The 27,932-nt window shown below is 41.7% G+C and overlaps 1 protein-coding gene across 4 annotated transcripts in view; it reads left to right on the top strand.

Annotated features, from left to right (window-relative positions):
- ndufs1 (NADH:ubiquinone oxidoreductase core subunit S1) overlaps window positions 1–27,932 on the top strand; it is a 101,262-nt gene that overhangs the window by 13,347 nt on the left and 59,983 nt on the right. Inside the window, exons 2-8 of one of the 4 annotated variants that reach the window (XM_069933919.1) lie at window positions 3,603–3,702; window positions 4,895–4,985; window positions 6,507–6,598; window positions 11,098–11,205; window positions 11,817–11,893; window positions 12,884–12,965; window positions 17,097–17,227. In XM_069933919.1, the coding sequence (XP_069790020.1) occupies window positions 4,904–4,985; window positions 6,507–6,598; window positions 11,098–11,205; window positions 11,817–11,893; window positions 12,884–12,965; window positions 17,097–17,227 (572 nt within the window). In that variant the 5' untranslated portion in view covers window positions 3,603–3,702; window positions 4,895–4,903. Of the gene's footprint in view, window positions 1–3,602; window positions 3,703–4,891; window positions 4,986–6,506; window positions 6,599–11,097; window positions 11,206–11,816; window positions 11,894–12,883; window positions 12,966–17,096; window positions 17,228–27,932 lie in introns of all 4 variants that reach the window. The other 3 variants (XM_069933918.1, XM_069933917.1, XM_069933920.1) reach the window with 3 other exon arrangements.

The following is a 27,932-nucleotide window of genomic DNA, read 5'->3' as shown; positions in this document are numbered from 1 at the left end:
GCACCAAAGAAAAGGTACAAGGACTGCCTAAAGAAATCTCTTGGGGCCTGCCACATTGACCACCGCCAGTGGGCTGATATCGCCTCAAACCGTGCATCTTGGCGCCTCACAGTTTGGCGGGCAGCAACCTCCTTTGAAGAAGACCGCAGAGCCTACCTCACTGACAAAAGGCAAAGGAGGAAAAACCCAACACCCAACCCCAACCAACCAATTTTCCCCTGCAACCGCTGCAATCGTGTCTGCCTGTCCCGCATCGGACTTGTCAGCCACAAACGAGTCTGCAGCTGACGTGGACTTTTTACCCCCTCCATAAATCTTCGTCCGCGAAGCCAAGCCAAAGAAAGAATATTTGTGGTCACATCCAACTTATTTAGTTCTTTCATTCATTGAACATTAATTAATGAAAAAACACACTCAACATTAGCATTACGAATGGTTTTGCTGAACATGTACTGGCATAAAATGAACAACTCTGAGACTTGATCTTCAAATTTAATTTGCTGAAGGCAGAATACCACCTCTCATGGCGTAACTTTGGGATTGCGTTGTAACTCTTGATCAACAAGTTTTTTTTAAATGTTGTCTACTGACAAAAAAAGAACATTGTCATCAATTTTTATTCCCTTTTATTTTAACACAACACATGACAATTCCCATGCTGGAAGAGTATTAGGTAACATCCATGTAAAAGTATTGAATTCTTCAAGAGATGAAATCTAATTCAAAAGATAGTCATGGCAAGTGCCATAATAATTACCCACTTCAAGTTGGAATTTCCTTTCCTGTTCAAAAGTGACGTCACTTTTAAGGCACTTAAAGGGATAAACTTTTCATCAATTCTGTCTATTATGCAGTCAACAAGTTTCTTTCAGCAATTAAGTACTTCAAAAATGCTGGGGTTTTTTTTCAATTTGCATAATCCTATTGCTAAAGAGATAATGAAAATTGTGAACAAGAAATAAGTAGGCTTCGCTCTTTAAATTATTGAAAAAGTCAGTAAGAATTTTCAGGACCTTTGGAATGAAAGTATGATTTCAGTGATTCAAATAAATTGAGGCTTCTCTCAACTGCATTTATTAAAGAGACCCAATGAGTTTTAGAATGTGAGAGAACTGAAGAATACTTTTTCAATCTTTTTATTGGTTTTAACATGTGCAAAATATATAGGTACATGTGGTAATAATGATAAAGTAAGTTATAAATATCAAATAACAATGAAAAAGGTACCAAGGAACCCATGTTATTAAATGGTAAAAAGGAAAATAGAGGAGAAAAATAAAACATACTCCTAACCTAAGAATCAAACCCCCACCTTATGAGGGCTGCTGGCCAAGTTGAGGAGTCCACTACTAATAATAACAACTATGGGGTTAAAAAAAAAACCAAAGATAATCATTCTATAAGTTTTGAAAGTAATTGAGAAAAGGACCTCAGAGAAAGAAAGTTAAGATCTATTGGAGTAGTAGAGACAGACATGCCATCACATTAGATAACCATTATGAGAGAGAGGGGCAGCATCTTTCCATCTCAGTAAAATGGCCTTTCTCACAACAAGGGAAGCAAAAGCCAGTCCGTGGGATTGTGAAAAATTCAGTATTAAATCACTCCAAAGCTAGCAATGAAAGGGCTAGATAATATTAAGAACTAACGATAGGGTGCGAAATACCCCCTTGGCAGAAATTAAAGAGAGAAGGACATAGCCAAGCATATGATATTTTATCCTAATATTTCCTCTAAATGTAATAAATGCACAACTGAAGAATACTGAATGCCAACAAAATCACAAAAATCCTTTAATCGCTCAGTTCGAAATGCTGCAGTAAGAAAACAATTTCATTACAATTAGTTCAATGTCAATAGGAAGGACATCAGGTTTGAGCAGCAGGATGCAGAATATGAGCAGGACAGGACAGCCAACACCTTCCACAGAATCATTCATGCTTTGCTTCAACTTTGAGCCGACATTGTTCTTTCTTTTTGAAAATTTTATTTAATTTTTCCATGCATGTAATTAGCAATTAGTTAATGCAATAATAAAATTCAAAAATACATTACATGACATTTATAAACTCTCCCCTGCCCGAGCCCTCTCCACACCCCCCCCCCCCATTACTCCCTACTCCCAAAAGAAATTAAAAGTACAATGATAAAGTAATGTAAAACAAAAAAAAAGAAAAGAAAATCTTCAAGGATTGCTCTGAGATGCACCATCAAACACACAGGACATTAACCAAACTTCTATATAGTCTTTTAGAGAGGATCAATACAGTGCTCAAAGGAAAGGAAGATTATTACATATTTATACCTGAAGTATGCCTATACGGGCATCAAATTTGCACAATATACTGTATTTATTTCTCAAATTGTATGTAACTTTCTCTAAAGGAATACAACTCTGAATTTCTGCATTCCATCTTTCCATACCCAATAGACATTGTTTGTAGACGCTGCTTTAATTCCAACTTCCTGCCATTTTCAATATTGAATGAACAATTGCATCCTCCACAAAGAGCTTCAAACCAACTTTTCCCTTGTTCAATAAATGCCCATTCTTCAGAGAATTCATCATGAAATTTACACCTTCGTTTTGGCATTTCAGAGTTAAATGACAAAACATAAATGAAAAATATTTTGCTAGCTTACTAGTGCAAGAATTGAAAAAAAATCAAGTCTGGTTATTTCACTGATCTGTCACTAACAACTACAAACTCATAACTATCAGGCTGGTTGGTGGCGGCCAGTGGCTGCAGCCAATGAGTGTACATGTTTCACTGAACCATGCCGTGTGTGCATTCGTTGGCTGTGGTTTCAAACAAGTTAATTACTTGTTGCAAATACTTGCTGTTTTCGGGTGACTTCCTTCAACGTAATAGTAGATTTTATTTAACGTTTTAGTTTTAATGAAGTGAAATTCAAGTTGTGAAAATAAAATGATTGTAAATTCCAGATTATTAAAAAAAAATCTTAATACTCTTTTAGGGCAAAATCATTAAATGCAGGACATGTCCTGCACATGCGGGATGCCTGGCAATCCTAGCTGGGGTGCGAGGGGCTCGGTGCCCTGAGGGGGGGTACTTTGTGTCTTGGTGGGGGGTGGTGGGGGCTTGGTGTCCTGAGGTGGGTCTTAGTGCCCTGCAGGAGAGGGGTGTCTCGGTGGCCCGAGGGGGGGTCTTGGTGCCACCCACAGGCTGCCCCTATTCATCCCAAGGCAGAAGTGTGCACAGAAAATCTTCCTCCCCATTTCTTCTCAGTGTTTAAGCTGCCCTCGGTCTCTTTTCCCTTTTATTGCCATTAGTTTTGACACTCCCTTCTCTCACCGAGGACTATAGCAGCTACTTTCGGAAATTAAAAAAGATGATGCATACGTTGTCGAAACACTGAGCAGGTCAGCCACCAGTGGTGGAATGGGAACAGTTAATGTTTCGTTTGAAGACTTGCTCGGTGTTTATGGCATGTTAAGTTGTTATTTTACTTTGCGAAAACACTTGCTACCCCCCCTTTTGAGCATGAAATCTGGGTTCACCCATCAATGCTGTACTTGAATTTGGAAATGTTTCATTGTTGCTGATGGAGTGATGTGAATGTCCATTCTTAAACCACAGCACTCTTGGTGATGGGCTATGAGGATCACTGAACTGCAGGTTCAGGAAAACAAACTCAGAACCTACCCACTAGACAGTCGGGCCAGAGCCCTTCATCAAGGTATGAGTAAGATGTAGGCAGATGCCTGTATAAAATGGTGGGGAGGGGGGAGAGGAGCACAGCCCCACAGGCAGGTGGTAATAGGTGGATAAGGGATGGAGGGCAAACAGGGGATCTGTGATTGGAGAGGGAAAGGGGTGAAAGAGATCAAGCCTGAATGGTATCTTTACTAATCTGTATAAAGTACACTGTTTGACCTGCTGAGTTTCTCCAGCATTATGATTTTACAACAGACTTTCATGTTTTACTACAAGGATTTATTAATTCCCACACTGACGTGCTTATCCAGGGCCTGATACACTGCCAAACCGAAAATGGGAGGACCGACACCTTGTATTCCATCAGGGCAACCAGATGGCATTCACATCGACTTCTCCAATTTTTGTTAAACTCCTTCCCTTGGTCTCTTTCTTTCACTACCCCTTTCTTCAAGCTCCCCATTCCCTTCTTTTTCCTCTCCTATCAGAGACGCCCTCTCCCCATCACTACTCAGCTTTTATCTCTTCAATCATTGCCTCCACCTATGACCTCTTACCTATTAGCCTGTGTTCCTCCTCTCTTCCCACCTCCGTCATCTCTTTATTCAGGGACCTACCTACTTTTTTGGTCATTCTTTGGTGAAGGGCTCAGGCCCAAAATGTCAGTTACCCATTACCTCCTGTGTGACTTGCTGAGTTTCTCCCGCATTTTTAAGTATTTCACTCACTCCCCAGCATCTGCAGACTTTCCTGTTTAACAGGATTTGTTAAAGAGAGATTGTACTTATCCTTCTTTGTTTAAAGAGCAAATTGATGAGGTGAACACAGACTATCCAAAAGACTTTGGTAAAGAATTGTGTGGGTCGCCTTGGTGGCATTGTTGAGATCTATGTCACAAAAGCACCATTGAGTTAATAAATTGTCAAAGTGATGGGTGTCAGAGCAGTCGTTTTACGGACAAGAGGAAAGTATAGAGGGGAATTTCCTAGGGGTCACCATGAGGACTATTGCAATTCTTTATTAATGTCTTGACTTGACTGTACGGGGTACAGGAAATGTGCTGCTAATGGTAGAATATAAACCTGAAAGCGTGTCTTTGAAAGGAGTTAAAACTCATGGTTTTGGGTTAAAACACTAGTTACCATTAGGCATGGAAGGATTAATGAGATTGCATAACTTGGTACAAAAATTGAATGTTTGTTTTATTTCAGCAGTTTCCCATCATGCTGCGATTCCCTGTGATCCGTAGGACGTTAACGAATGTTGCCCACTCTGCCAAAGACTGCCTGGGAGCAAAGAACAATGGTAGAAAAGTAGTTGTGACAGAGGTTGCTGCATGTTTAGCCACTGTTATGTGCTTGTAACTATTACAGTTTGGTTATGAACAATGTAATCAAAGGCTATATTTTTTAAACACTTAGAAATTTGTGCATAAGGAAATATCAAATATAATTTTCATAATTTGTGGTTCTTGACCTTCCAAACCCTGTTCAGGAAATCCCTCAAACTATCCCTATATATTCGGTACTCAGTTAAGCAATCCTCTTTAATAAACATCATAACTCCTGTCCATTTAGCTACATGTTAACTTTTGTCTGAGTTCATTGAGGAGTGACATATTTTAAATGTTAAAGCCGCTAAAGAGACACAAGTTACTTTTGGTACTATGTCATTGTTGGATGTTGGCTTGAGAATAATTACATTCAAGTTCATCATCATCTGATTGTATAAGTACAACCTGACAAAACCGCATTCTTCGGTTCTCGGTCCAGAAACATTCAAACAGGTATATTGGGCGGCACAGTTGGCGTAGTGGTTAGTGCAATGCCTTTACAGCGCCAGCGATATGGACCGGGGTTCCAATCCCACACTCTCTTTAACGAGTTAGTATGTTCTCCCCGTGTCTGTGTGGGTTTTCCCCCGGGGGCGCCGGTTTCCTCCCATCCTTCGAAACATACTGGGGTGTAGGTTAATTGGGTGCCACGGCCTGTTACCATGCTCTAGGTCTAAATAAAATTAAATTGCAGAACAAACATACAGACAAAGGACACATATGCAGTATATCTTTACACATATAAAAATAAATAATATTAAATAAATAGTCTAGTCTTGGATTTTTGTATGAATAGATCAGCCATTCAGCAGTTTGAACATCCTCAAGGGTAATTGGGAAGGGGTGATTAAACGCTGGCTCAGCCTACAAAACTCGTGTCCCTTTACTAAATTAAACCCATTGTTTAATTTTCTCACTTGCAGGTAAATGCATGTTTTAGATATAATTTTCAGCAGCATTTTATGCTGTTGACCTTGTCTGTTCTCTTGGAGTTGTGGTTTCTGAGCATTTATAAATTGTTTAAAAACTTGTCCCAAATAAAAGTAGCTCCTCGCCTGCAACAGCCTCTTCCTCTGACTAAAAAATGTGCAACACAGCCATTATGACCCAAGGGGAGAAATGTGAATGTGGTGTGAGAAAGACTAAAATTAGCACCAAATTCAGGTAAGTAGGAGTTAGTAGGTGTCGGTCTTTAGCAAAATGTCTCTTCCTCTCTCGTTCCCTCCCTCTCCCAAGTGTCTTTTCTTCATGCATGGAATATCTGTGTCACCACACCTTAGAAATACTGAAAGGTGGTATGTGCCATGAGATTATGGGACACACTGTGTTATAACCTGTCATTCTTGAAGGGTATTGGCCAAAGCTGATCTTTTAATAACTGCCTAACTGGCTGACTCTTTTTTTATTTCCTTTCCCGCGTTGTATTTCATGACATTGTGGTGATATACTCCTGAAGCATGAACGGTGATTGCTGCCTTCTTTTGTGTTTTCAGTTCGCAGCACTGCTACAGCAGCGAGCAACCTGGTGGAGGTGTTTGTTGATGGCATGCCAGTGGCAGTAGAGCCTGGAACCACTGTTCTACAGGTGCAGTCATTTCCTATACGAACAGCCCGAAATACTATTGTTCTATATTGCGGCTGTATTGAAAAAAGTCACGGTTTTTGTGGGCACTACAGATTGGTGTCGATAGGGTGGGCAACCAGGACTTTTTTCCCAGGGCAGGAATAGCAAACACCAGGGGATATCTGTACAAAGTGAGGGGAGGAAAGGTTTAGTGGAATTTGTTAAAAGGGATTGTGGCAGATAAAATAAGAACATTTAAAAGACTCTTAGACAGGCGCATAGATGAAAGAAATATAAAGGGTTATGAGGTGTGGAAGGTTTAGTTTTTTGTGTATTTATATAGGTCAGCATAGGTTCATGGGCTGTATGGTGCGTAATGTTCTGTGTTCTATGTTTAAAAATGCTGGAGAAACTCAGCAGGTCATGCAGCATTAGGAAACAAAGGGATGTAACCAACATTTCAGGCTTGAGCCCTTTGTCAGAGTATGAGCAGAAAGCAGGTAAGTGTCTGAATAAAAAGGGGGGGGGAGGAGGAGGGAAGAAGGGGCAGGGGAATGTGCACAGGCCAACAGGTAAGAGGGTGGGAGGAGAGAAGAGAAGTGAGGGGGACAGAGTTGCTCTCTGAATGGAGAGGGAATGGGTAGGGAGTTGGAGGAAAGAAGACAAGGATAGGGAAAGAGAGAGACAGGGGGAGGGGGCTAACAGAAGCTGGAGGTCAATGTTAATACCATCTGGTTGGAGAGTGACCTGACAGAATATTAGGTGTTGTTCCTCCAATTTGTGTGCTTCTGTAGTGATGTATGTTGGTAGGAGATGATGCCAATGAGGAAAATAAGCTTTTGGAGTGGGTAATACTTTTGACAAAGCTCGTGTTCATTGTGTCCTTGAGTTGGCTACACTCCTGTACCTTGCAAGCCGCAAATCGAATTGTGTTGCCTGGGCTTTGTGGGATGATAGATTTGATATGGTGGTCTCAGTATTCCCAAGTAAGTTTCTACACAATGGCCTTTGGGGTAACGATTATTGCCGAGAATTTGATGGAGTGCCAACGATTCATTCTTCCTGAGGAGTCCGAAAGACAACATTGTAGATGGCTACTTAAATTCCGGAGCTCGAATGAGATGAAGGGAATGGGAAATTTTGGCAAGTGGATGGGCACAAACGCAAGTACAAGGTCATTCAGTTATTCACTCTGGTCCTAAGGCAGTAGGCCAGAAGAGTGAAAAGCAAGATGGGATAAATGGACCAAAGCTTCTTTTGGGGTGGGGGTAAATTGTAGATAGATCATTGGCGTGTAATTTTAATCACTAAGATTATTCATAAGAGGACTGGAATACAGGGAAGTAACATTATAATAGAATAAAGTTTTAGTTAACATATTTCTTCTGGGTATCAACCTTTAGAATTGCCTTGGAGGGAGCAAGATTGAGTAGGTGAGATTTTGGAAATTTGGATTGTATCTCCTGGAATTCTGAATGTTGAATCCATGTTTTCAAGATACTGAGGAAATCAATAAGGTAGTTGGAGAGAAAATCTGTCTGTTGTTATGTCAAGATCCAGATGAAATAGTCCAAAGCAGCCATTCTCAACCCTTTTATTTGGCTATGGCCCCTCTAGAACGCTGCTCAATGTTTATGGGCCCCCTTCCCTGTGAAGCAGTCAAGTTTAGTTGGTTTCTTCCATACTTCTCTCCTACTGACTACATAAAAAATGTATAATTTCAGTCCATGCTCCTCTTTCCCCCACCCCCCCCCAGCCCTTAAATGTGCTGTGGCCCCCATTGAGAATAGCTGGTCTAAAGGTTAGGCTCAGTCTTTCAAGAGTGAAGATAGCATGTATTTCTAAATACAAAGGGCCATTGAACTCAGTTCTTCAATGAAGAGCTTTAAAATTACACTCCTTATTACTTTCTGTTAACAAACATATATTGGGAGTGTAAGAGAGAGACAAATATTTGGAGTTGGGTCACAATTATTCCCTAAATAATGAAGACATTTCTAAGAGCCACTATTCCTTAAATGATGGAACACATTCTAAGAGCTAAATGACCCCTTTCTGTTCTTGTGTATTTAAATTGTTTTCTATGATCATAAAGGTAAACAGATCTGGTTATTATCCCGTAGAGAACAGATTTCATTACTTTTAAGTTCTTTAAAAAAATCAACTGTTGTTGATGTTGGTTCTCAACATCAGAATTCTTAGATAAGACAAACTACAAGTCACTGCTCTGCTCAAATGGAATCCAAATAGAAAACACAGAGGTGGAACAAAAATAGATTTTAATTCAGAATTTGGGATTGTGAAAGAAAGGCTCTCGAGGTGAGCTCCAAGGTATTTCATACACCTCTGACACAGATACAGTATTTGTCTTTCAAATTACTTTTAGGAACCGCATTTTGCCATTGGGATCATACCTGCTCTACTTGTAGTTATTAATACTTACTTCTCTTTTTCACTCCTCATGTGTTGCTTCCATCTTTTGTAAAATATTTTTATTTGAAAGAAGAGAACTTTTTAAATTTAATTTTTAATTTAAATTTGAGCATATAGCAGCCATTTCAGTTCACGAGTCCATGCTGCCCAATTTACATCCAATTAACCTACACCCCCCCCTGGTTCATTTTTGAAGGGTGGGAGGAAACTGGAGCCCCTGAGGAAAACTCATGCAGACATAGGGAGAACGTATAAACTCCTTACAGACAGTGCAGGTCCTGATTGCTAGTGCTGTAAGAGTTTGTGGTAACCATGCCACCAAACCTTTGCACCAGTTATGTAAAGAGGATGTCATCTGACCTTGAAATTGTCTTGTAGATTTGGAGGCATAATGAATAATTTCTAATGCACCCCAAGGCTAAGTAGTGTACAATTGCTAATTTGCGTATGCTGAATTTACAGGAAGCTAAATCAATCAATTCTGGGATTCACAATTGTTAGGCTCTCCTTGGAAACATCACCCTAAGTGGTTGCTCTTGCACTTTAGGCTTCAAGGCCAAGTCAAGTAACAGAAACCAAAATCTAGGCTGACAAAAGGGAGTGCTGAAAGTTCCATTGTTTGGATGAACGGTCATATGTCATGGAAATGTAGAAATTCCCATAGTTTTGAAGTAGAGCTTTCTCCTGTGTGCTGGCCAATATCGAAGGTCAATCCACTGGGCCATGAAAGTGGCAGAGTGAGGATCACTCACCCCTCCCCCATTGATGTGATCTATCGGGGTCGTTGTTTGAAGAGAGCATGAAAAATCATTGAGAACCCCTTCCAGCCCACAGAACGGTTCTTTCAGATCCTCCCATCGGGAAAGAGATGCAAGAGTATCAAAACAGGCCACCAGGCTGAGGAATAGCTTCTTCCCACAGGCAGTGAGAATGGTGAACAACCAAAAGAACTGCTCACAATATCCATTCTAGGCTTTAATATTTGCTGAACAACATTTATTTATTGCATGTACTTGTCTTCTGTGTATATTGTTTGTCTGTACGTGTGCAATGTCTGGTTGTGCATCTGCACGTGTTGCACTGAGGACCGGAGAATGCTGTTTCCTCTGGTTGGACTTGTGCAATCAGATGACAATAAACTTGAATATGGTTCCCTCAATCAACATAAGAATCACAAGGATATTTGAGGGGCCTAGCAACTTGGTTGTCATGCTTTTCTTGCGATGCCTCAGTGCCTGCATGTGAAAAATATTTAATGACCTGTAATCTACAAACTTAACTTTCACAACTGAGCTGCTTTACTATAGAGTAAGGAAGATTCTGGGAATGAAAGGAAGTTCAGTTGTTTTATCAATTGTCAGCAAGCTAATTTTGAAGTAAGTTTTAGTTATAATGCTTTTGATATTCTTCTTTGGAGTAAAATTCAAATGTCTTATTGCCACTAAAAACTCAGTTGTCTGTCAGATCATGAGCTGAGCACTTCCCCCATATCAATAAGAAAACCTGTCACAATGTGGTAGTGTGGAACAGCTGAAGTTTAATCAGGGCAAGTGTGAGGTGCTGCACATTGGGAGATCAGATGTGTAGGCTTGGAGACGATGCAGAAGAGATTTACAAAGATGTTGCTTGGACTGGAGAGTATTGGCCGTTGAGAGAAGTTGAACAAACTTGTATTGTTTGCCGTGGAGTGTCAGAGGCTGAGGAAGTTAGAAAATTACAAGAGGCAGAGGGAGGATAGATAATTTATTTTACCAGGGTGGAAATGTCAGTGACTAGCAGTGTAAATTTAAGGTGAAAGGGGAAAAAGTTTACAGGAGGTTTGCAAGGCGAGTTTTTTTTAAACTGAGTGTTAAGTACCTGGAAAGTGCTGGCAGAGGAGGAGGTGGAAGCAAATACAGTAGTAGCATTTAATAGCCTCTCGACAGCAACGTGAACAGCCAGGGAATGGAGGGATATAGACCACGTGGAGACAGATAAGATTAGTTTAAATTTACATCATGGATGGCGTGGGTCTGATGGGATGAAGGGCCCTTTCCTGTGCTGCACTGTGCTATGTTCTAACTCTAAAACAAACGTGTTGTTTACAGGCCTGTGAGAAAGTTGGCATCCAGATCCCACGCTTCTGTTACCATGACAGACTGTCCGTCGCAGGAAATTGCCGAATGTGCTTGGTGGAGATCGAGAAGGCACCCAAGGTGCTGGGAGAGTTTGTATTTTGCAATGGGGCTCACAGTGATGGAAGAGATGGAAAACATGGAGATGAATTGGGGTGGAACAAGAAAGTCTGCAGACTCTTTGATTGTAGTGAATGCACAAAATTGCTGGAGAAACTCTGCAAGTACAGCTTGTCCATAAGAGGCAAAGAAATTGGGGGCTCTCTCATGAACCATATACCAGAGGGATAAAAGATTCTTGGGCTGTGAAGGAACAGCGTATCAAGCATAGTTTCAAACTATTCTGATGATTGCTGATTGTATTAGGTGCTGACTGCCTTACTAAAGCTACCCCCTTTATCCTCAATCCCACCCACTCCTTCTGTACACACATCCTAAAAATGTCAAAACCTGGATTTCCCACCAGTACTTTGGGACTGTTGTGTTCATGGCACCGAAGAATGAAAATCCACATCATAGATACATCAAGTGTTTTATTTGTCACTTCTGAGTGAATTTATTTTTGAAACAAGAGGGGACAAACCACCTTGTTAAATATCACCCTCATGAGAGCAACAATGTTGAAAATTGTCAAGTTCAGCACATTGTATTGATAATGTGAATTGAAAAATGCTTTTACCCTTTCTCTCTAGCCTGTAGCTGCCTGTGCTATGCCAGTGATGAAGGGGTGGAATATTCTTACTAACTCGGAGAAAGCCAAAAAAGCCAGGTAAAGTGTAGTGAAACCTCATCACAGCCTGTGTGCATGACATTTTAAGTGCTGAGCATCTTATGCTCCGTTGCAAGAATGAATGAAGTTGTAAACATTGTATAACAGGCTTAGTCTGATGAAACCTGGGTGGGTGGAGTAGAATTGCTGGAGACATGAAAAAAAAAGACACTTTGTAGCCAGTTACAATACAAGGCCATCAGCCTGGATTGAAAGGTTAGTGTAATACACATGGTTTTTCAGCTGTGATGCTTGAACCAGAGCCCAGACTGTCAAACATACCACTTGTTTTCGTGCTATTTACTGATGTTAGATAATGTCGGGGGAGGGGGGGAGTGTATAATATATACAGTAAAACCCTGGCATCCGGCACCTATTGGTAGATGTAGGATAAGCATATTTTCCAGTTGCTTGAGAATTACTCTTACCATGCCTAAGTAATGCACCTACATTAAGAATAATCAGTTTAAAAGTCAAAAATACTAGACTGTACTTACACTGAACAAATTTCACTTGCATGAATATATAAACCTTAAAGCATCTTCAGTCACATTCTTTGAAAACATTTAACCGTCGCTGTATCTGCAGGTTCCTCTCCCTTCACAGATATAGATAATTAACCCCCCCCCACCCCCATTCTACTGAAAAACTCTGACCGAGGTGATTCTTACTTAGCAGGGATAAGGGAACACTTAAGGTGTCATTTTATTCAAATACAACTTTATTCAAACAGCTGCTGCGACCAAAGCACGACCAAGGCACTCCGCTGGCTGAATATTTGCTCCCATCTTCACCAAAGGATTAGGTGTTGCTTCAGAGAACATTTACAATTTTAAACATGTTTTTTTTTAACCTTTTTATTTCTTATTTTAATTTTTTTCCCTCAATTTTTTTTTGGCGGTTACTCAAGGCTGCCTGTTGCTTGAATTTCGGATATCAGTGATTTTACTCTCCACTGATATTCTGCTTCATTTGTATTTTGTGCAACAGGGAAGGTGTGATGGAGTTTCTGCTGGCCAATCACCCATTGGACTGTCCCATCTGTGACCAAGGAGGAGAATGTGATCTCCAGGTACCACTGATAGTAACAAATGCAAAAGTTTTTGACACCAGGAGTGAAGTTACAGCGGGATAAAAATGATGTTGTTTACACCAGATGTTGCACTGATGTTCTATGCAAAGGACATTTCATACAAATGATTCCAGTCCATTTGAAATGAATTGTATCTGACCATGGTATAAAGCCCAGAGGTTAAACAGAAGCCCCCGTGAAAGAACAAGGCTTGCATCTTGCCAATTGAGGATAGCCTCCATGCTTCACACAGTATTTTTCACCATGATAATTGGGAAGGAGATACAGGAGTTTCAAAATCAGGACCGCCAGGCTGGGGTATGCCTTCTTCCTGCAGCTATGAGACTGATGAACATTATCCAGTAACCTTGGGTCTCTTATAAATGAAATGAGTAAATTATTTCAGAGTATATGTGGATATTTATTTTGTATTGTTTTTATGTATACACATGATCATTATATACTGCGTATTGTGTGTGTGTGTGCACGTGCACTGTGGCCTGGAGAAATGCTGTTTTGTATGTATAGTCAGATGATAATAAACTGAACTATTGTACAGGTACACAATCCTTTATCCGGAACTCTTAGGGGACAGTTTGTTCTGAATTTCGGATTTTTCCAGATTTCGGTAAGCCAGATTTAAGCCCACCTGAATTGCGCTGCCATATCCACCCCCACCCCCTTCCAGTCGTGCTGCCGATCTCCCCCAACTCACCTGCCCGAGCCGGGCTGCTGGTCTCTCGCCCGCCCGAGCCGGGCTGCTGGTCTCTCGCCCGCCCGAGCCGGGCTGCTGGTCTCTCGCCCGCCCGAGCCGGGCTGCTGGTCTCTCGCCCGCCCGAGCCGGGCTGCTGGTCTCTCGCCCGCCCGAGCCGGGCTGCTGGTCTCTCGCCCGCCCGAGCCGGGCTGCTGGTCTCTCGCCCGCCCGAGCCGGGCTGCTGGTCTCTCGCCCGCCCGAGCCGGGCTGCTGGTCTCTCGCCCGCCCGAGCCGGGCTGCTGGTCTCTCGCCCGCCCGAGCCGGGCTGCTGGTCTCTCGCCCGCCCGAGCCGGGCTGCTGGTCTCTCGCCCGCCCGAGCCGGGCTGCTGGTCTCTCGCCCGCCCGAGCCGGGCTGCTGGTCTCTCGCCCGCCCGAGCCGGGCTGCTGGTCTCTCGCCCGCCCGAGCCGGGCTGCTGGTCTCTCGCCCGCCCGAGCCGGGCTGCTGGTCTCTCGCCCGCCCGAGCCGGGCTGCTGGTCTCTCGCCCGCCCGAGCCGGGCTGCTGGTCTCTCGCCCGCCCGAGCCGGGCTGCTGGTCTCTCGCCCGCCCGAGCCGGGCTGCTGGTCTCTCGCCCGCCCGAGCCGGGCTGCTGGTCTCTCGCCCGCCCGAGCCGGGCTGCTGGTCTCTCGCCCGCCCGAGCCGGGCTGCTGGTCTCTCGCCCGCCCGAGCCGGGCTGCTGGTCTCTCGCCCGCCCGAGCCGGGCTGCTGGTCTCTCGCCCGCCCGAGCCGGGCTGCTGGTCTCTCGCCCGCCCGAGCCGGGCTGCTGGTCTCTCGCCCGCCCGAGCCGGGCTGCTGGTCTCTCGCCCGCCCGAGCCGGGCTGCTGGTCTCTCGCCCGCCCGAGCCGGGCTGCTGGTCTCTCGCCCGCCCGAGCCGGGCTGCTGGTCTCTCGCCCGCCCGAGCCGGGCTGCTGGTCTCTCGCCCGCCCGAGCCGGGCTGCTGGTCTCTCGCCCGCCCGAGCCGGGCTGCTGGTCTCTCGCCCGCCCGAGCCGGGCTGCTGGTCTCTCGCCCGCCCGAGCCGGGCTGCTGGTCTCTCGCCCGCCCGAGCCGGGCTGCTGGTCTCTCGCCCGCCCGAGCCGGGCTGCTGGTCTCTCGCCCGCCCGAGCCGCGCTGCTGGTCTCTCGCCCGCCCGAGCCGCGCTGCTGGTCTCTCGCCCGCCCGAGCCGCGCTGCTGGTCTCTCGCCCGCCCGAGCCGCGCTGCTGGTCTCTCGCCCGCCCGAGCCGCGCTGCTGGTCTCTCGCCCGCCCGAGCCGCGCTGCTGGTCTCTCGCCCGCCCGAGCCGCGCTGCTGGTCTCTCGCCCGCCCGAGCCGCGCTGCTGGTCTCTCGCCCGCCCGAGCCGCGCTGCTGGTCTCTCGCCCGCCCGAGCCGCGCTGCTGGTCTCTCGCCCGCCCGAGCCGCGCTGCTGGTCTCTCGCCCGCCCGAGCCGCGCTGCTGGTCTCTCGCCCCACTTTCTGGATTTTGGAGCTTTCTGGATTTTAGATGTCTGGATAAAGGATTGTGTAGTTGGGCTTCCTTAGAAGTCTGCAATAAGATGTGCTGGAAATAGAGATGGGTTTATTTAAAGTAAATGATCAAATGAGTAGAAAATTAAGAAAGATCATTCAATTTGTATGATCTCAAATACAAAGGAGTGAAATACTTTGTGCTTAACAGTATAAAATCTGGCCATAAAAGGCTTGCTCCCTCTCCCATTTGAGTTGCTATATAGTGGAAATGGTGAAGCTGCAGCAAGATGTCTCTAAAACTGCTTGTAGCACATCTGATGTTACTGACAGCTCTGCAACAGTTGGTTGATGTACTTGAGCCTCCTTTCTTGAACAGGACCTTTCTGCCTAGACAGTACCTGCTTTAACCCCCTGAAGATAAACATACTATTTGGACTAAAGGCTCCTTTGTCACTAAAGAGTGTAGTTTTTCTCCAGATTGAAAATTGCATTCCTTGTGCTGTCACTATTAACTCACCAGCGGTTGATTTGATAAAATAATGTTCACAGTGATTCTCAAATGTATTAATCTGATGTAAAAAGATGATAGTACTCAAATTCCAAAAAAAACATACTTGCATGGATGAGACTTTGGTACAATAGAAGATTTGTGGTAGCTTAATTGTGGGGTTAAAATGAGTTCAAGGTGCTAAAAGAAACTTCTCTGGAGGAAGAGTATAGAGAAATGAACACATTCTTAAAATTGAAGCTGAGTTATTCAGGATTCATTCAGTCGTACTTCGCACGTAAGGTTGGAACACTTCCCCACCACATCTCCCACCTGCCCCTCCTCCCAAAATTGAAGAAATTTCTATCAGGTTTGTTGAACTTTTTATGTTAAATTAAGGGTATTAAGAGCAACAGAACTGAGGATGGGTGTATAAAGTTGAGATACCAATCTAGTGTTATGTAAATAAATGGTAGAAAAGCTGGTTTTGTTTTGTATCTCCCATTCTCTATTAGGATTTGTGTTGTTTCCAGGAAAATCCTCCTTGAATGTGTTGTGGGGTGTGTTGGATGGTGAAACACAACTAGTAATGAAAGGATTTGTCCAAAGAGTGCTTCATCAGGCAAGTCCTTAAAGCAGGAAATAAGGACCTCTTTCAGAAAGCAAGTAGGAGTTGCATTTCTCTAAAACCGAATTGAAGAAGGCCACAGAGAAAAGAGTCAAAAATGAAAACTAAGGAGTTGTAAGAATAAGAACTGTGGATTTATTTGGATTTTCCTTACGTACCTTCCAGGAATTCATTGCATTATCAGAATAAAACTGGTGGAGAGTGAGAGGAAAGCATTGCCCATTGTTCTCTTAATTCAGATTTTTCTCAGGAAGGCAAATGAGAAGATAAATTTATTTCCAAATGTTTTCTTCATGGCAAAATGATCAAACTAAGAGTGATGGCCCACTGTTTTTGTAACATGTATGGATTCTCACCGGATGACAGGAAACAATGCAACTATGAAATACAGCAAAACCCCTGGTGTCTGGCACCTATGGGGATTTTTAGATAAGTTAATTTTCTAGTTGCCTGAAATTGTATGTTGCATGTTTGGCAAACTAACAGCGAGGCACATCAATTTTAAATTTCCTTTTTTTAAAAAACCTTTATTTTTTGCAAATTTTTTTTGCGAGTTGCCTGAGGTTGTTAGTTGCTTGTATTCTGGATAATGGGTTTAACTGTATTACAACTACCAGCGTCTTCCCCAACTTACCTCAAATTAAGGTACCAGTTTCACTTTTAGAGAATATTAAATGCTGACAGGAATTCTTTCTTTAGATGCTAGTGTGTTTTGAATCTCAGTGTAAATCCTGTCAGCTGCTTTTGTTCTTGCTTTGTTATTTAGTGCCTGCTGCCATTCCAATTTGTTACAACCCATCTAATTTTGTGATTGACTTAGGATCAGTCAATGATGTTTGGCAGTGACCGGAGTAGATTCACAGAGGGAAAGAGGGCTGTGGAGGACAAGAACATTGGACCTCTTGTGAAAACAATCATGACCAGATGTATTCATTGCACTCGCTGTATCAGGTCAGTGTGCATCAACTTGATTCTCTTGTGCTTAATGAAGCTGTTATTCAACTTAACACCTAGATAATGAACACATTGTGGGGGTGGGGTTGGGGGGGGGGGTGGGAGACATGCAAATAACAGGATCCAATTGGAAGATGTTCACTGGGAAAATAATCTCACTGTTACACAGATATTGGGAACACAGAAACACTGGAGGAACTCAGCTGGTTTTGCAGTGTCCGTAGAAAGTAAAGATATATAACCGATGCTTTGGTCATATTTTGAAGAAGGGCTCAGGCCCGAAACATTGATTAAATACAGTATCTTTACCTCCTATGGATGATGTGAGGCCTACCGAGTTCCTGCAGGATTTCTGTGTTTTTACCACAATCACAGCATCTGCAGACCTTTGTGTTTCACACAGGCATTGGACATGGCTTTCTCCTTGCATTCCACTTTTAAGAGTGGAACATAAAGTCCATAGGAACACCCAGGATAGAACTAGTCCTCCATTGTTGCAGAAGATGTTAAGCTTAACCCCATCTGCTCTTTCAGACCCAATAGATTGCTATGACACTATTTTGAAGGAGGAGCATCCTTCTTGTGGCCCTGGCTAGTACTTAACTCTACAAACAAGGAACTACAACAAAGTCTGTTTTTTTACACTATTTTGCTGATAGCTTTACATAATTGTTCTTTCCTCTATTTCTCATCTCTTCTGTGCTCTTTGATGACATCTGCCAACAAAGATTCAGTCTCTATATTCAGGCCATTGTCATCTAATTTCACAAGTACAATCTGACGAAATAGCGTTCTCTGGTCTTCAGTGCTAAACACACGGACACACAGCCCGAAATAATATACAGACAAACAATACATATGCAAGACAAGTATTCATATATACAAATAAATAAATATTGTTTTGTAAATATGAGTCTTGGATGGTTAAGTGTGAGCAGTTCCTTTGGTCGTTCAGCATTCTCACTGTCTGTGGGAAGAAGCCTGGTGGTGCTGGCTCTGATAGTCCTGGATCTCCTTCCCGATGGGAGCACCTGAAAAAAGTATTGTGTGGGGTGGAAAGGGTCCTCAATGATTTTGCGAGCCCTCTTCAGACAATGATCCAAATAGATCACATCGATGTGGAAGGAGGAGGACTCCAGTGATCCTCTCTGCCATATTGTGGAATGACCTCTGGTAATAATGATACTCTTTATTGTCATTATGCTGGTATACCAGCTAATGAAACATGGCTTGCATCAACAGAAATATAAAATAGAATACAATACAATAAACACATACAATTTAAAAAAGCACAATTAACCATATACAGTAAGACTGCAATATTCTAAAATAAATTGTTAAAAAAGTTACTGATTCTGAAATATAAGTGCAGCACTGCTCAACGCCGTGAATTGGTATTTAACATTATCATGGCTTCATGAAAAAAGCTCTTTTTAAGTGTAGTAGTTCTTGAGCCAAGGCTCATATAATGTCTGCCCGATGGTAGGAGAGTAAATAATTCATGGTTAGGTTGTGTGGCATCTTTAATGATATTCCTTACCCTATCCAAACATTGTCCCCTATAGATAGATTCAATGGTAGGCAATTGCATTCCAACGATCCGTTGGGCGGTTTTTACTACCTGCTCGAGTGTCTTCCTATCTTGTGTGTGTGTGTGTAAAATCCACAATGATCCCTTTTGTCTTCTGGGTATTGATTTACAAATTATTCTCAGCATACCACAAGGCTAAGTGCTGAACCTCGCCCCTATAGACTGTTTCATTGTCCCCTGTGATCAGGCCCACCACTGTGGTGTCATCTGCGAACTTCATCATTCAGTTTGAGTTGTACATAGGAACACAGTCAGAGGTAAAGATAGAATACAAAAGCAGGCTCAGCATGGAATTCTGGGGTGTTCAAGGTGATACTGGAGGGGAACAGACTGGGGTCTGTTTGTAAGGAAATCCAGAATTCAATTACAAAAGGATGAGCTAATACCATACGAACAAAGTTTAGTTATCAGCTTTGATGGTACAACAGTGTTGAAAGCCGAACTATAATCATTAAATAGTAATCTTACATAAGAATACCATTTTTCTGCAGCAACCTGACTACACTCAGACACTCTCGATAGTGCTCCTGTAGAAGGTTGGCATTATGGTGGCCTGTTTCAGTCTTAGGATGTGCAGTCACTGTTGTGCCTTCCTGACAAATGAGGAGATGTGGTGTGTCGATGATGGGTAACTTGTTAAATGGATTCCAAGGAGCTTGCTGCTCTCCACTCTCTCAACTTGACCTCTCAATAACAAGTTATCAGACTGAATGGTTGTTGGATAAGCTGAACCTTTCTCCTAACTAGTTAATGGGTCAATAAAGTTTATTGCTTTCTGTCCTTGCCACACATTCGAGGCCCTGACCTTTTCCTGAAAATGAACTAAACTGTTAGGTTTGCTGCAATACTTTTTTTTAAATAAATTTTATCTTTGGTTTTCAAGCATCTATCAGGTATATAGCCTTTACATAAATATAACAAGATAGCCTATATACCATTTACATACAAAATATAAATCTTTTTTTATATATAAAAAAATACAAAACCAAAATAAAATCCCAAGCAAAAATATTCCAGCCACCCCCCCACCTCCATTACCCCTTTCCCCTTAACTTAAACCAAATAAACAGATACAAAGTCTTTCTGACTACCACCGAAGCTCACAGTCTATTTTACTAATAAAAATAATAATATAAAATCAAGGCCTGATCACGAATTTACAGCAGTGATATTATACTTGTGCTCCAATGTAATTCAAATACAGTTGCCAGGTCTTCAGGAATGTGTCATGTTTATTTCTCAAATTATAAGTAATCTTTTCAATGGGAATACAACTATGCTTTTCTGTTATCCATCTTTTCAAAGAAACCGGCATGTCTAACTTCCATGTGACTGCGACATTTTTCTTGGCTATGGCCAGTGCAATCTTAGTAAATGATATTTGAAACTCAGTTAAGTGGTTACTGATATGTATGATGTTCCCTAATAGATATAATTCTGTATTAACGGGAAAGTTGACTCCAATAATTTTTGATAATACTTCTGATGCCTCTTGCCAGAAATCATTAACTTTCACACACACCCATAAGGAGTGGAAAAATGTTCCTTCTATTCCACATCAGAAATATCTGTCTGATATCTCAGGCTTTGATTTGTTCAATCTTTGTGGAGTCAAATATAATTGATGGAGAAAATTGTAGTTCTCCAAACCGTAGCTCGCATTAATAATCAAAGTTGCCCCATTCTTATACCATTCAGCCCAAGATTGTTCCAATATAACCATATAACCACTTACAGCACAGAACAGGCCAGTTCGGCCCTACTAGTCCATGCCGTAACAAATCCCCACCCTCCTAGTCCCACTGACCAGTGCCCGGTCCATACCCCTCCAGTCCTCTCCTATCCATGTAACTATCTAGTCTTTCCTTAAATGTAACCAATGATCTCGCCTCGACCACGTCTGTCGGAAGCTCATTCCACATCCCCACCACCCTTTGCATAAAGAAATTTCCCCTCATGTTCCCCTTATAATTTTCCCCCTTCAATCCTAAACCATGCCCTCTAGTTTGAATCTCCCCCACTCTTAATTGAAAAAGCCTATCCACGTTTACTCTGTCTGTCCCTTTTAAAATCTTAAACACCTCTATCAAGTCCCCTCTCAATCTTCTACGCTCCAGAGAAAAAAGCCCCAGTCTGCACAACCTTTCCCTGTAACTCAAACCTTGAAATCCTGTCAACATTCTCGTGAACCTTCTCTGCACTCTCTCTATTTTGTTTATATCTTTCCTATAATTTGGTGACCAAAACTGTACACAGAACTCCAAATTTGGCCTCACCAATGCCTTGTACAATTTCATCATAACCTCCCTACTCTTGAATTCAATACTCCGATTTATGAAGGCCAACATTCCAAATGCCTTCTTCACCACACCATCTACCTGAGTATCAGCCTTGAGGGTACTATTTACCACAACTCCTAAATCCTTTTGTTGCTCTGCACATCTCAATAGCCTACCATTTAATGCATATGACCTATTTAGATTTGCCTTTCCAAAATGTAACACCTCACACATATCTGTATTAAATTCCATCAGTCATTTCTCAGCCCACACCTCCAGCCTTCCTAAATCACCTTTTAATCTACGGTAATCTTCCTCACTGTCCACAACACCACCAATCTTTGTATCATCCGCAAACTTGCTTATCCAATTCTCCACCCCTACTTCCAGATCGTTAATATATATAACAAACAATAGTGGACCCAGGACCGATCCCTGAGGAACTCCACTAGTCACTGGCCTCCAATTGGACAAACAATTTTCTACCACTACTCTCTGACACCTCCCATCCAACCATTGCTGAATTCATTTCACTACCTCCTCATTTATACCTAATGCCTCCACCTTTTTTCCTAATCTCCTGAGGGGAACTTTGTCAAAAGCTTTACTAAAGTCTAAATAGACAACATCCACAGCTTTCCATTCATCAACCTTTTTTGTAACCCCCTCGAAAAACTCAATCAGGTTTGTCAAGCATGATCTACCCCTGACAAAACCATGCTGATTACTCCCTACTTGCCCACCACAGACGTCAGACTCACGGGCCTATAATTCCCAGGTTTACATTTAGACCCTTTCTTAAACAACGGAACCACATGCATCACCGTCCAATCCTTTGGCACTACCCCCGTGGCCAGTGACATCCTAAATATCTCTGTTAATGGCCCCACTATCTGTCCACTAGCCTTCCTGAGTGTCCTTGGGAATATTTTGTCCGGTCCCGGAGATTTATCCACCTTTATCTTTCACTGCTCGATCCGTTTCCCATCTTTCCCTGAATCTATGAATTCCAGATATTTTCCCATCCATTTGCAGGGCATAATATATTTGGGTAATAAATTTAGGTATATACCCATCCATCATGTGCATTCCAGTTGACTCATACCTGGTGAAGTAATATTATTCCCCAGCTTTCTCTTAGAAAGGCCCTTAATTGCAGAGAGCAAAGAAAGGTGCCATTTGGAACATCATAACTTTGCTTCATGTGTTAATATAACATTAAGACTCCATCCTTATAACAATTCCCAGTGTATCCAATTCCTTTCTGAGACCATATATTTAAAATCCTATTCCCCATTATCATGGGCAATATCAGATTATTACATAATGGAGACAAAGAAATTCCAATTTTCCTTCCTATACTATCATTAATATCTTGCCAAATTTTTATCAAGTATATCAGTATAGGGTTTGAAGTCTTCTTCTTGATTAATTTCAGGTTCCATCTATAGATAAAATCTATAATACTTTGTCTATCTCGTGTAATGCCATATGTACCCATTTTGGTAAGTCAGTTTAAAAAAAAATGCTACGAACCTCAACTGTGAAGCCAGATATTTCTTAACATCTGGAAGCCTCAGTCCTCCTGGTTTGTAGTCCCACATCAATTTATCCAGTGCTATTCTCGGTACTTTATTATTCCATAAAAATTGCCTATCCAAGCCATTTATTATTTTGAAGAATTTATTTGGTAAATACATTGTTGTTGACTGGAACAAGTATTGAATCTTTGGCATAATTTTCATTTTAACACAATTGATCCTTCCTGTCAGGGACAGGTCTTTCCATTTCTGCAAATCTTTTTCTATTTTTGCCAGCAGATGAGAATAATTCAATATGTACAAATTATTCAAATTATTATCAAGCATAATTTCCAAGTATTTAATCCCTTCACTTTTCCATTTGAGCAAACTATTTACTTCAAATCGCTCATTGTCCTGATTTGTTGTTGGTAAAATTTCACTTTTTTCCATGTTTATTTTGTATCCTGATACTCTCCCATATTTTATTAAAATTTCCTGTAATTTTTCCACGCAGCCTTCAGGTTGAGACATGTGTAACAGTATTATCATCAGCGAAAAGACAATCTTGTGCTGAATTTGCCCGACTTTGAAGCCTTTGATTTCAGGATCGCCCATATCATTTCTTTTAGAGGTTCTATTGCCATAACAAATAATGCCGGAGAGAGGGGGCAGCCCTGCCTACTCGATCGACTCAATGGAAATATTCCTGATATCTGATTATTAGTTATTATTTTTGCCTGTGGATTTTGGTATAATGTCCTAATCCAGTTTATGTCCTCGTCCTATCCCCAGTTTTTCCAGTGTTTTAAACAAGAAAGGCCATTCAAGTCTATCAAATGCCTTTTCTGCATTCAAAGGTACTACTATATTGGGGTCCTTCCGTGATTGAGCTAAATGTATTATGTTAAATAATCACACTAGGTAATTTGACGCTTGTTGCCCTTAACAAATCCTACTTGATCTGCTTGTATTAGTTTGGGTAAATACTGTCTCAGCCTATTTGCCAGTCCTTCGCTATTATCTTATAATCTACATTTAAAAGCGATATCGGTCGATAAGATGGAGTTTTCAGAGGATCTCTTTTTTTTGGGAGGAGAGTGATTATTGCCATTGAGAAGGAGTCCAGTAATGTCTGAGTTTTCACTGCTCGCTTTATTACATCCATAAACAAAGGCATTAACAGCTCTTTAAATTCTTTATAAAACTCAACTGGAAATCCATCCTCGCCTAGGGCTTTATTAGCCTGAAGTATTCCCAGTAAAATGTAAATCTAATTCTCGCTTGTCCTCATCATTCAACCGGGAGTTTCACTCCATCCGGAAATTTCTTTATTTCAACCTCATCTCCCGGCGAGTCAGATTTATATACATTTTTTATAATATTGTTGAAATGTTTCATTTATTTCTTTGATTATTTATAATTGTATCATTTTCCTTCTGTATAGCATTTATGGGTCTTGCTGATTCTTCATCCTTCACTTGCCATGATAGTACTTTATGTCCCCTTTCTCCTAATTCATAGTATTTCTGTTTTGTGTTTAATATTGCCTTTTCTACTCTATATGTTTGTATTGTATTGTGTCTTCTTCTTTTCCATTGTTCTATATTTATCCTGATCTTCCGTTCTCTGATATTCTTTTTCTGTTTCATCTCTGTTTCCAGTTTATTTATTTCTGCATTAAGTTCTCTTTTAATCTTTTTTGTCCTCTCAAGTATGCCTTTAATGTGTCCCATATTAAAAACTATTATCAGTCGAACCCAAGTTAGTTTCACAGAAGAATTCGATCTGCTGTCTTATAAATTGACTAAAATACTCCCTTTTCAGTAACATCGTATTTAATCGCCATCTATATTTATTTTCCTGTTTCCCCTGTTACGGAATCCAGAGGGCCCCAAAAACCAACAGCAATAGATATGCACCACAACACAGGGTTACTTAAACAAAAGTTGTTTTAGTTATATTTGAACAAGAAAACAGCATTAAACTTTAACTTATTACTTGACCTACCTAACTACTTAATCTCCCCTCTATATTTAAGATTAGAAAAGTTATTTGGATCACAGTCCAATCTCACTGGATGCAGGCAAATCTTGTACTGTGCACAGAAGTTCACCAGTCTTTGGTGCTTAACAGGCAAATGGTTACTACTCAGGAGGGTTTTGTTGGTTTTCAGAGAGAGATTCCCTTTCCAGGACATCCCCAATTGATTCCGTCTCAATCAGTCTTGCTGACGAAACTTGCCCCCTTCAGGGTTCTCCAGATGATCCTCTTTCTTTCAGGTCACCTTTCACACCGCCAGTCTTCTCCTTTGACCAAGCAGCCTTCCAAAGTTTGCCAGCTTGTCCTTCTGGAACGGATTTCTGTCTCTCTCCTCTCTGTTTCACACCCTCCCTCTTTGAGAGGAAAACTCTCCTCCTCTGCCTGCAAAGATCACATGGTCTCCCAGGCAAGCTGCTGTCGATACTTTGTTGCCTCCTGCAAAAAGCATTCTGCAAAAGTCCTGCAAGTGTTCTGTGTTTTAAAATGTGTGTGTGCAAGCTGCTCTAACAATTCCTCCCAAACCACCTCTAAATACTTAGTCACACCCCACTATTTGTTATTACCAAGGTTAGCAGTGAGTAATCCAAGAGCAGCCGGTGAATATTCCAATTTTATTACTTGGTCTTTCAAACTTGACAATAATAAAAATAAATCTATTCTAGTATGCGAGTTCATATTTTTTTGAATAAAATGAGTAGGCTCTCTCCTTGGACTGGCTCCACATGTCCATCAAATTTAAATCTTTCATATATGAAAGAGTTAACTTGGCTGCTTTAGCTCGTTACCGTTTTTGCTGATTATCAAGGTTTGGATCCAGACAAAAATTAAAGTCTTCTCCAATCAATATATTTTGCCCTCCCTCTGCTGCTTTTAAAAAATGCATCCTTCATGAAGACTTCATCATCATAATTCGGGGCATAAATATTCATTAGCATCCAAGATTCTGAGTAAAACTTGCCATTTATCATTACATATCTACCCCGCTTGGTCTATTGAAATGCTTTCCAAGGCAATCGGGACATTCTTATTAATTGGATTGCCACTCCTGCTGCTTTTGAATTAAATGATGAAGAAAAGACCTGCCTCCCCCCCCCCCAACAACCATCTCAGTTCATCATGTTGCACTTTATTAAGATGTGTTTCTTGCAGAAATACCACATCTCGACTTTTATCTTTTTAAAATATGTAAGTATTCTTTTTCTTTTGACCTTCCCGTTCAAAGCATTAACATTAAAACTTATAAACTTCAATGACTTATCCATAGCAGCATATTAAAAATTCTGTGCAAATAAATAAATATGTAAACAGTTATGATCCGTACCCCCACCCTAAGTATCATGCAACCTCCGCTCCGGCAGTGAGGTAGACAGGAAAAGTCCCCAAGGCCCGCGAAAAAGCCCACAAAAGCCTCCAGGGATAAAGAACAGGGAGAGCTCCACCCTAAAGTGCCATTTTGAAAACTATACTCCCCCGTTGACACCATTACCCCTCTTAAGCCAAAGTTGTATCATGGTGTACCTTCAGTATCTTCTTTCCATTCTCTGAGCTCCCCAAGAACCGTAGATAGGATAAAACTTTGACATTTCATAATAAAATTACATTTAAGACGACCTTTAAACAAAAAAATAAAACTACTATGTCTTTAAATATCTTTTCACAGTTGACTTTCTCGTTCTTCTTCATAACTGTCAAATAAACTCTTCCACCTCCTCCTTCGATTTAAAGTTCGATGTTCTGTTATCTTCAGAGACTTCGTCTCTCAACGTTGCTGGGTACAACATCGTATATTTAAAGTTCTTTTCACGAAGTTGCCTCTTGACCACATCGAATTCTCTTCTGAATTACCACATTTCTGAAATCCTGGAAGAACATAATCTCTGCATTGTCTCATTTTATGGGAGAATGAGAGTTCCGTGTATTCTCATAAGCAGCCCTCAGGATCATCTCTCTGTGCTTGAAGCTCAACAATCTCACCAAAACAGGTAGAGGGCAGGTTTCACCTATTCTCCTTGGTCCCAGTGCTCGATGAGCACGTTCCTTGGTACGAAGGACTTGAGCGATCCAAGTCTCGAAGAATTTCACAGCGTCTCTGCCTTCTGCACCTTCTCTCAGTCAAACTATTCGCACATTGTTCTCCATGTGATCCAGTTTATTCAGAAGCTGCTGCTTATCTGTGACCTATTTGGTTTGTTTTTTTTAATTCCTTGATTTGCTTATCATGTTTACCGAGATCTCTTTCAGCGCCATCCATTCTTTCAGTTAAGTCATTAATGACTTCACCCACCTCTCTCACTGAAGTGGTAAGCTCTTTAATGGCAATCTCCACATTTGTAAATATTTGTCCCAGACCTCCAAATTCTTGCAACAGAGTTTCCAGGTCCACCGTTTGTTGGGAGGAGGAGGCATCTCCATCCGAATTGTCCATTGAAGTGACTGGCAAAGCCAGAGCTTTTCCCATTGTAGATTTTGTTTTTTTTTCCCGTGTGATCTTCCATTCATCCTTCAGTAGTTTTCTTCAGAAGATGTATCCACGAGGAGTCACGTGATGGAGTAGTGGCTGGCCAGGGAATTCCAGCCCTCTCCCGAAAAGTTTAAAAAAAAAACACACAAAGCACAAAGGTACAAGATTAAAATTTATAATAAAGTAAAAATAAAGGTGAGAAGGAAATGGCAGTGAAGAGAGAAAAGTCAAAAACAACGGGAAGAAAAGAGGAAGAAAGAATGTCGGAAGAAGAAGGTGAAGGCCTTACCTGTCCGAAGAGGCCCGCCACGGAGAGAGAAGCCCGCTCCCTCAGGTCAGTAGAAGAGACGGGCTCGGGACTACAAAAATGGCTTGCAGATCCGAGTAAAAGTGCGCAACCGCGCATGCGAGATGCGCACGAAAAAAAACACACTGACGGGAGGGGGGAACAGCTGCGGAGTCGATCTCCACAGCTGAGAGAGACACCTGCAGCACAGCAGCAGGTGCAGAACACAGACAATAACGACAACAAGAAAGAAGAGGGTAAAATGAAAACAAGGAAACAACAGATGGTCAACCCAGAGGAAGAAGAAGAAGAACAGAAAGAAGTGGAAGAAGAAGAAGAGAAAGGCAAGACAATGGATGTATCTTTTTTTAAAGAGTATATGGAATCAGTGAAAGAATGGCAATTACAAGAATTTAATGAGATAAAAAGAAGAATTAAGAATGCAGAAGAAAAAATGAATAAAATAGAAATGGCCATGTCAGAGATAGAAAAAGAGTGGAAAATATGGAAGAATGAGAAACA

This window comes from Narcine bancroftii, chromosome 4 (assembly GCF_036971445.1).
Source record: "Narcine bancroftii isolate sNarBan1 chromosome 4, sNarBan1.hap1, whole genome shotgun sequence".
NCBI lineage: Eukaryota > Metazoa > Chordata > Chondrichthyes > Torpediniformes > Narcinidae > Narcine > Narcine bancroftii.
Note: the sequence above shows the minus strand (reverse complement) of the source record. Positions and strands in the feature narration are given on the sequence as shown.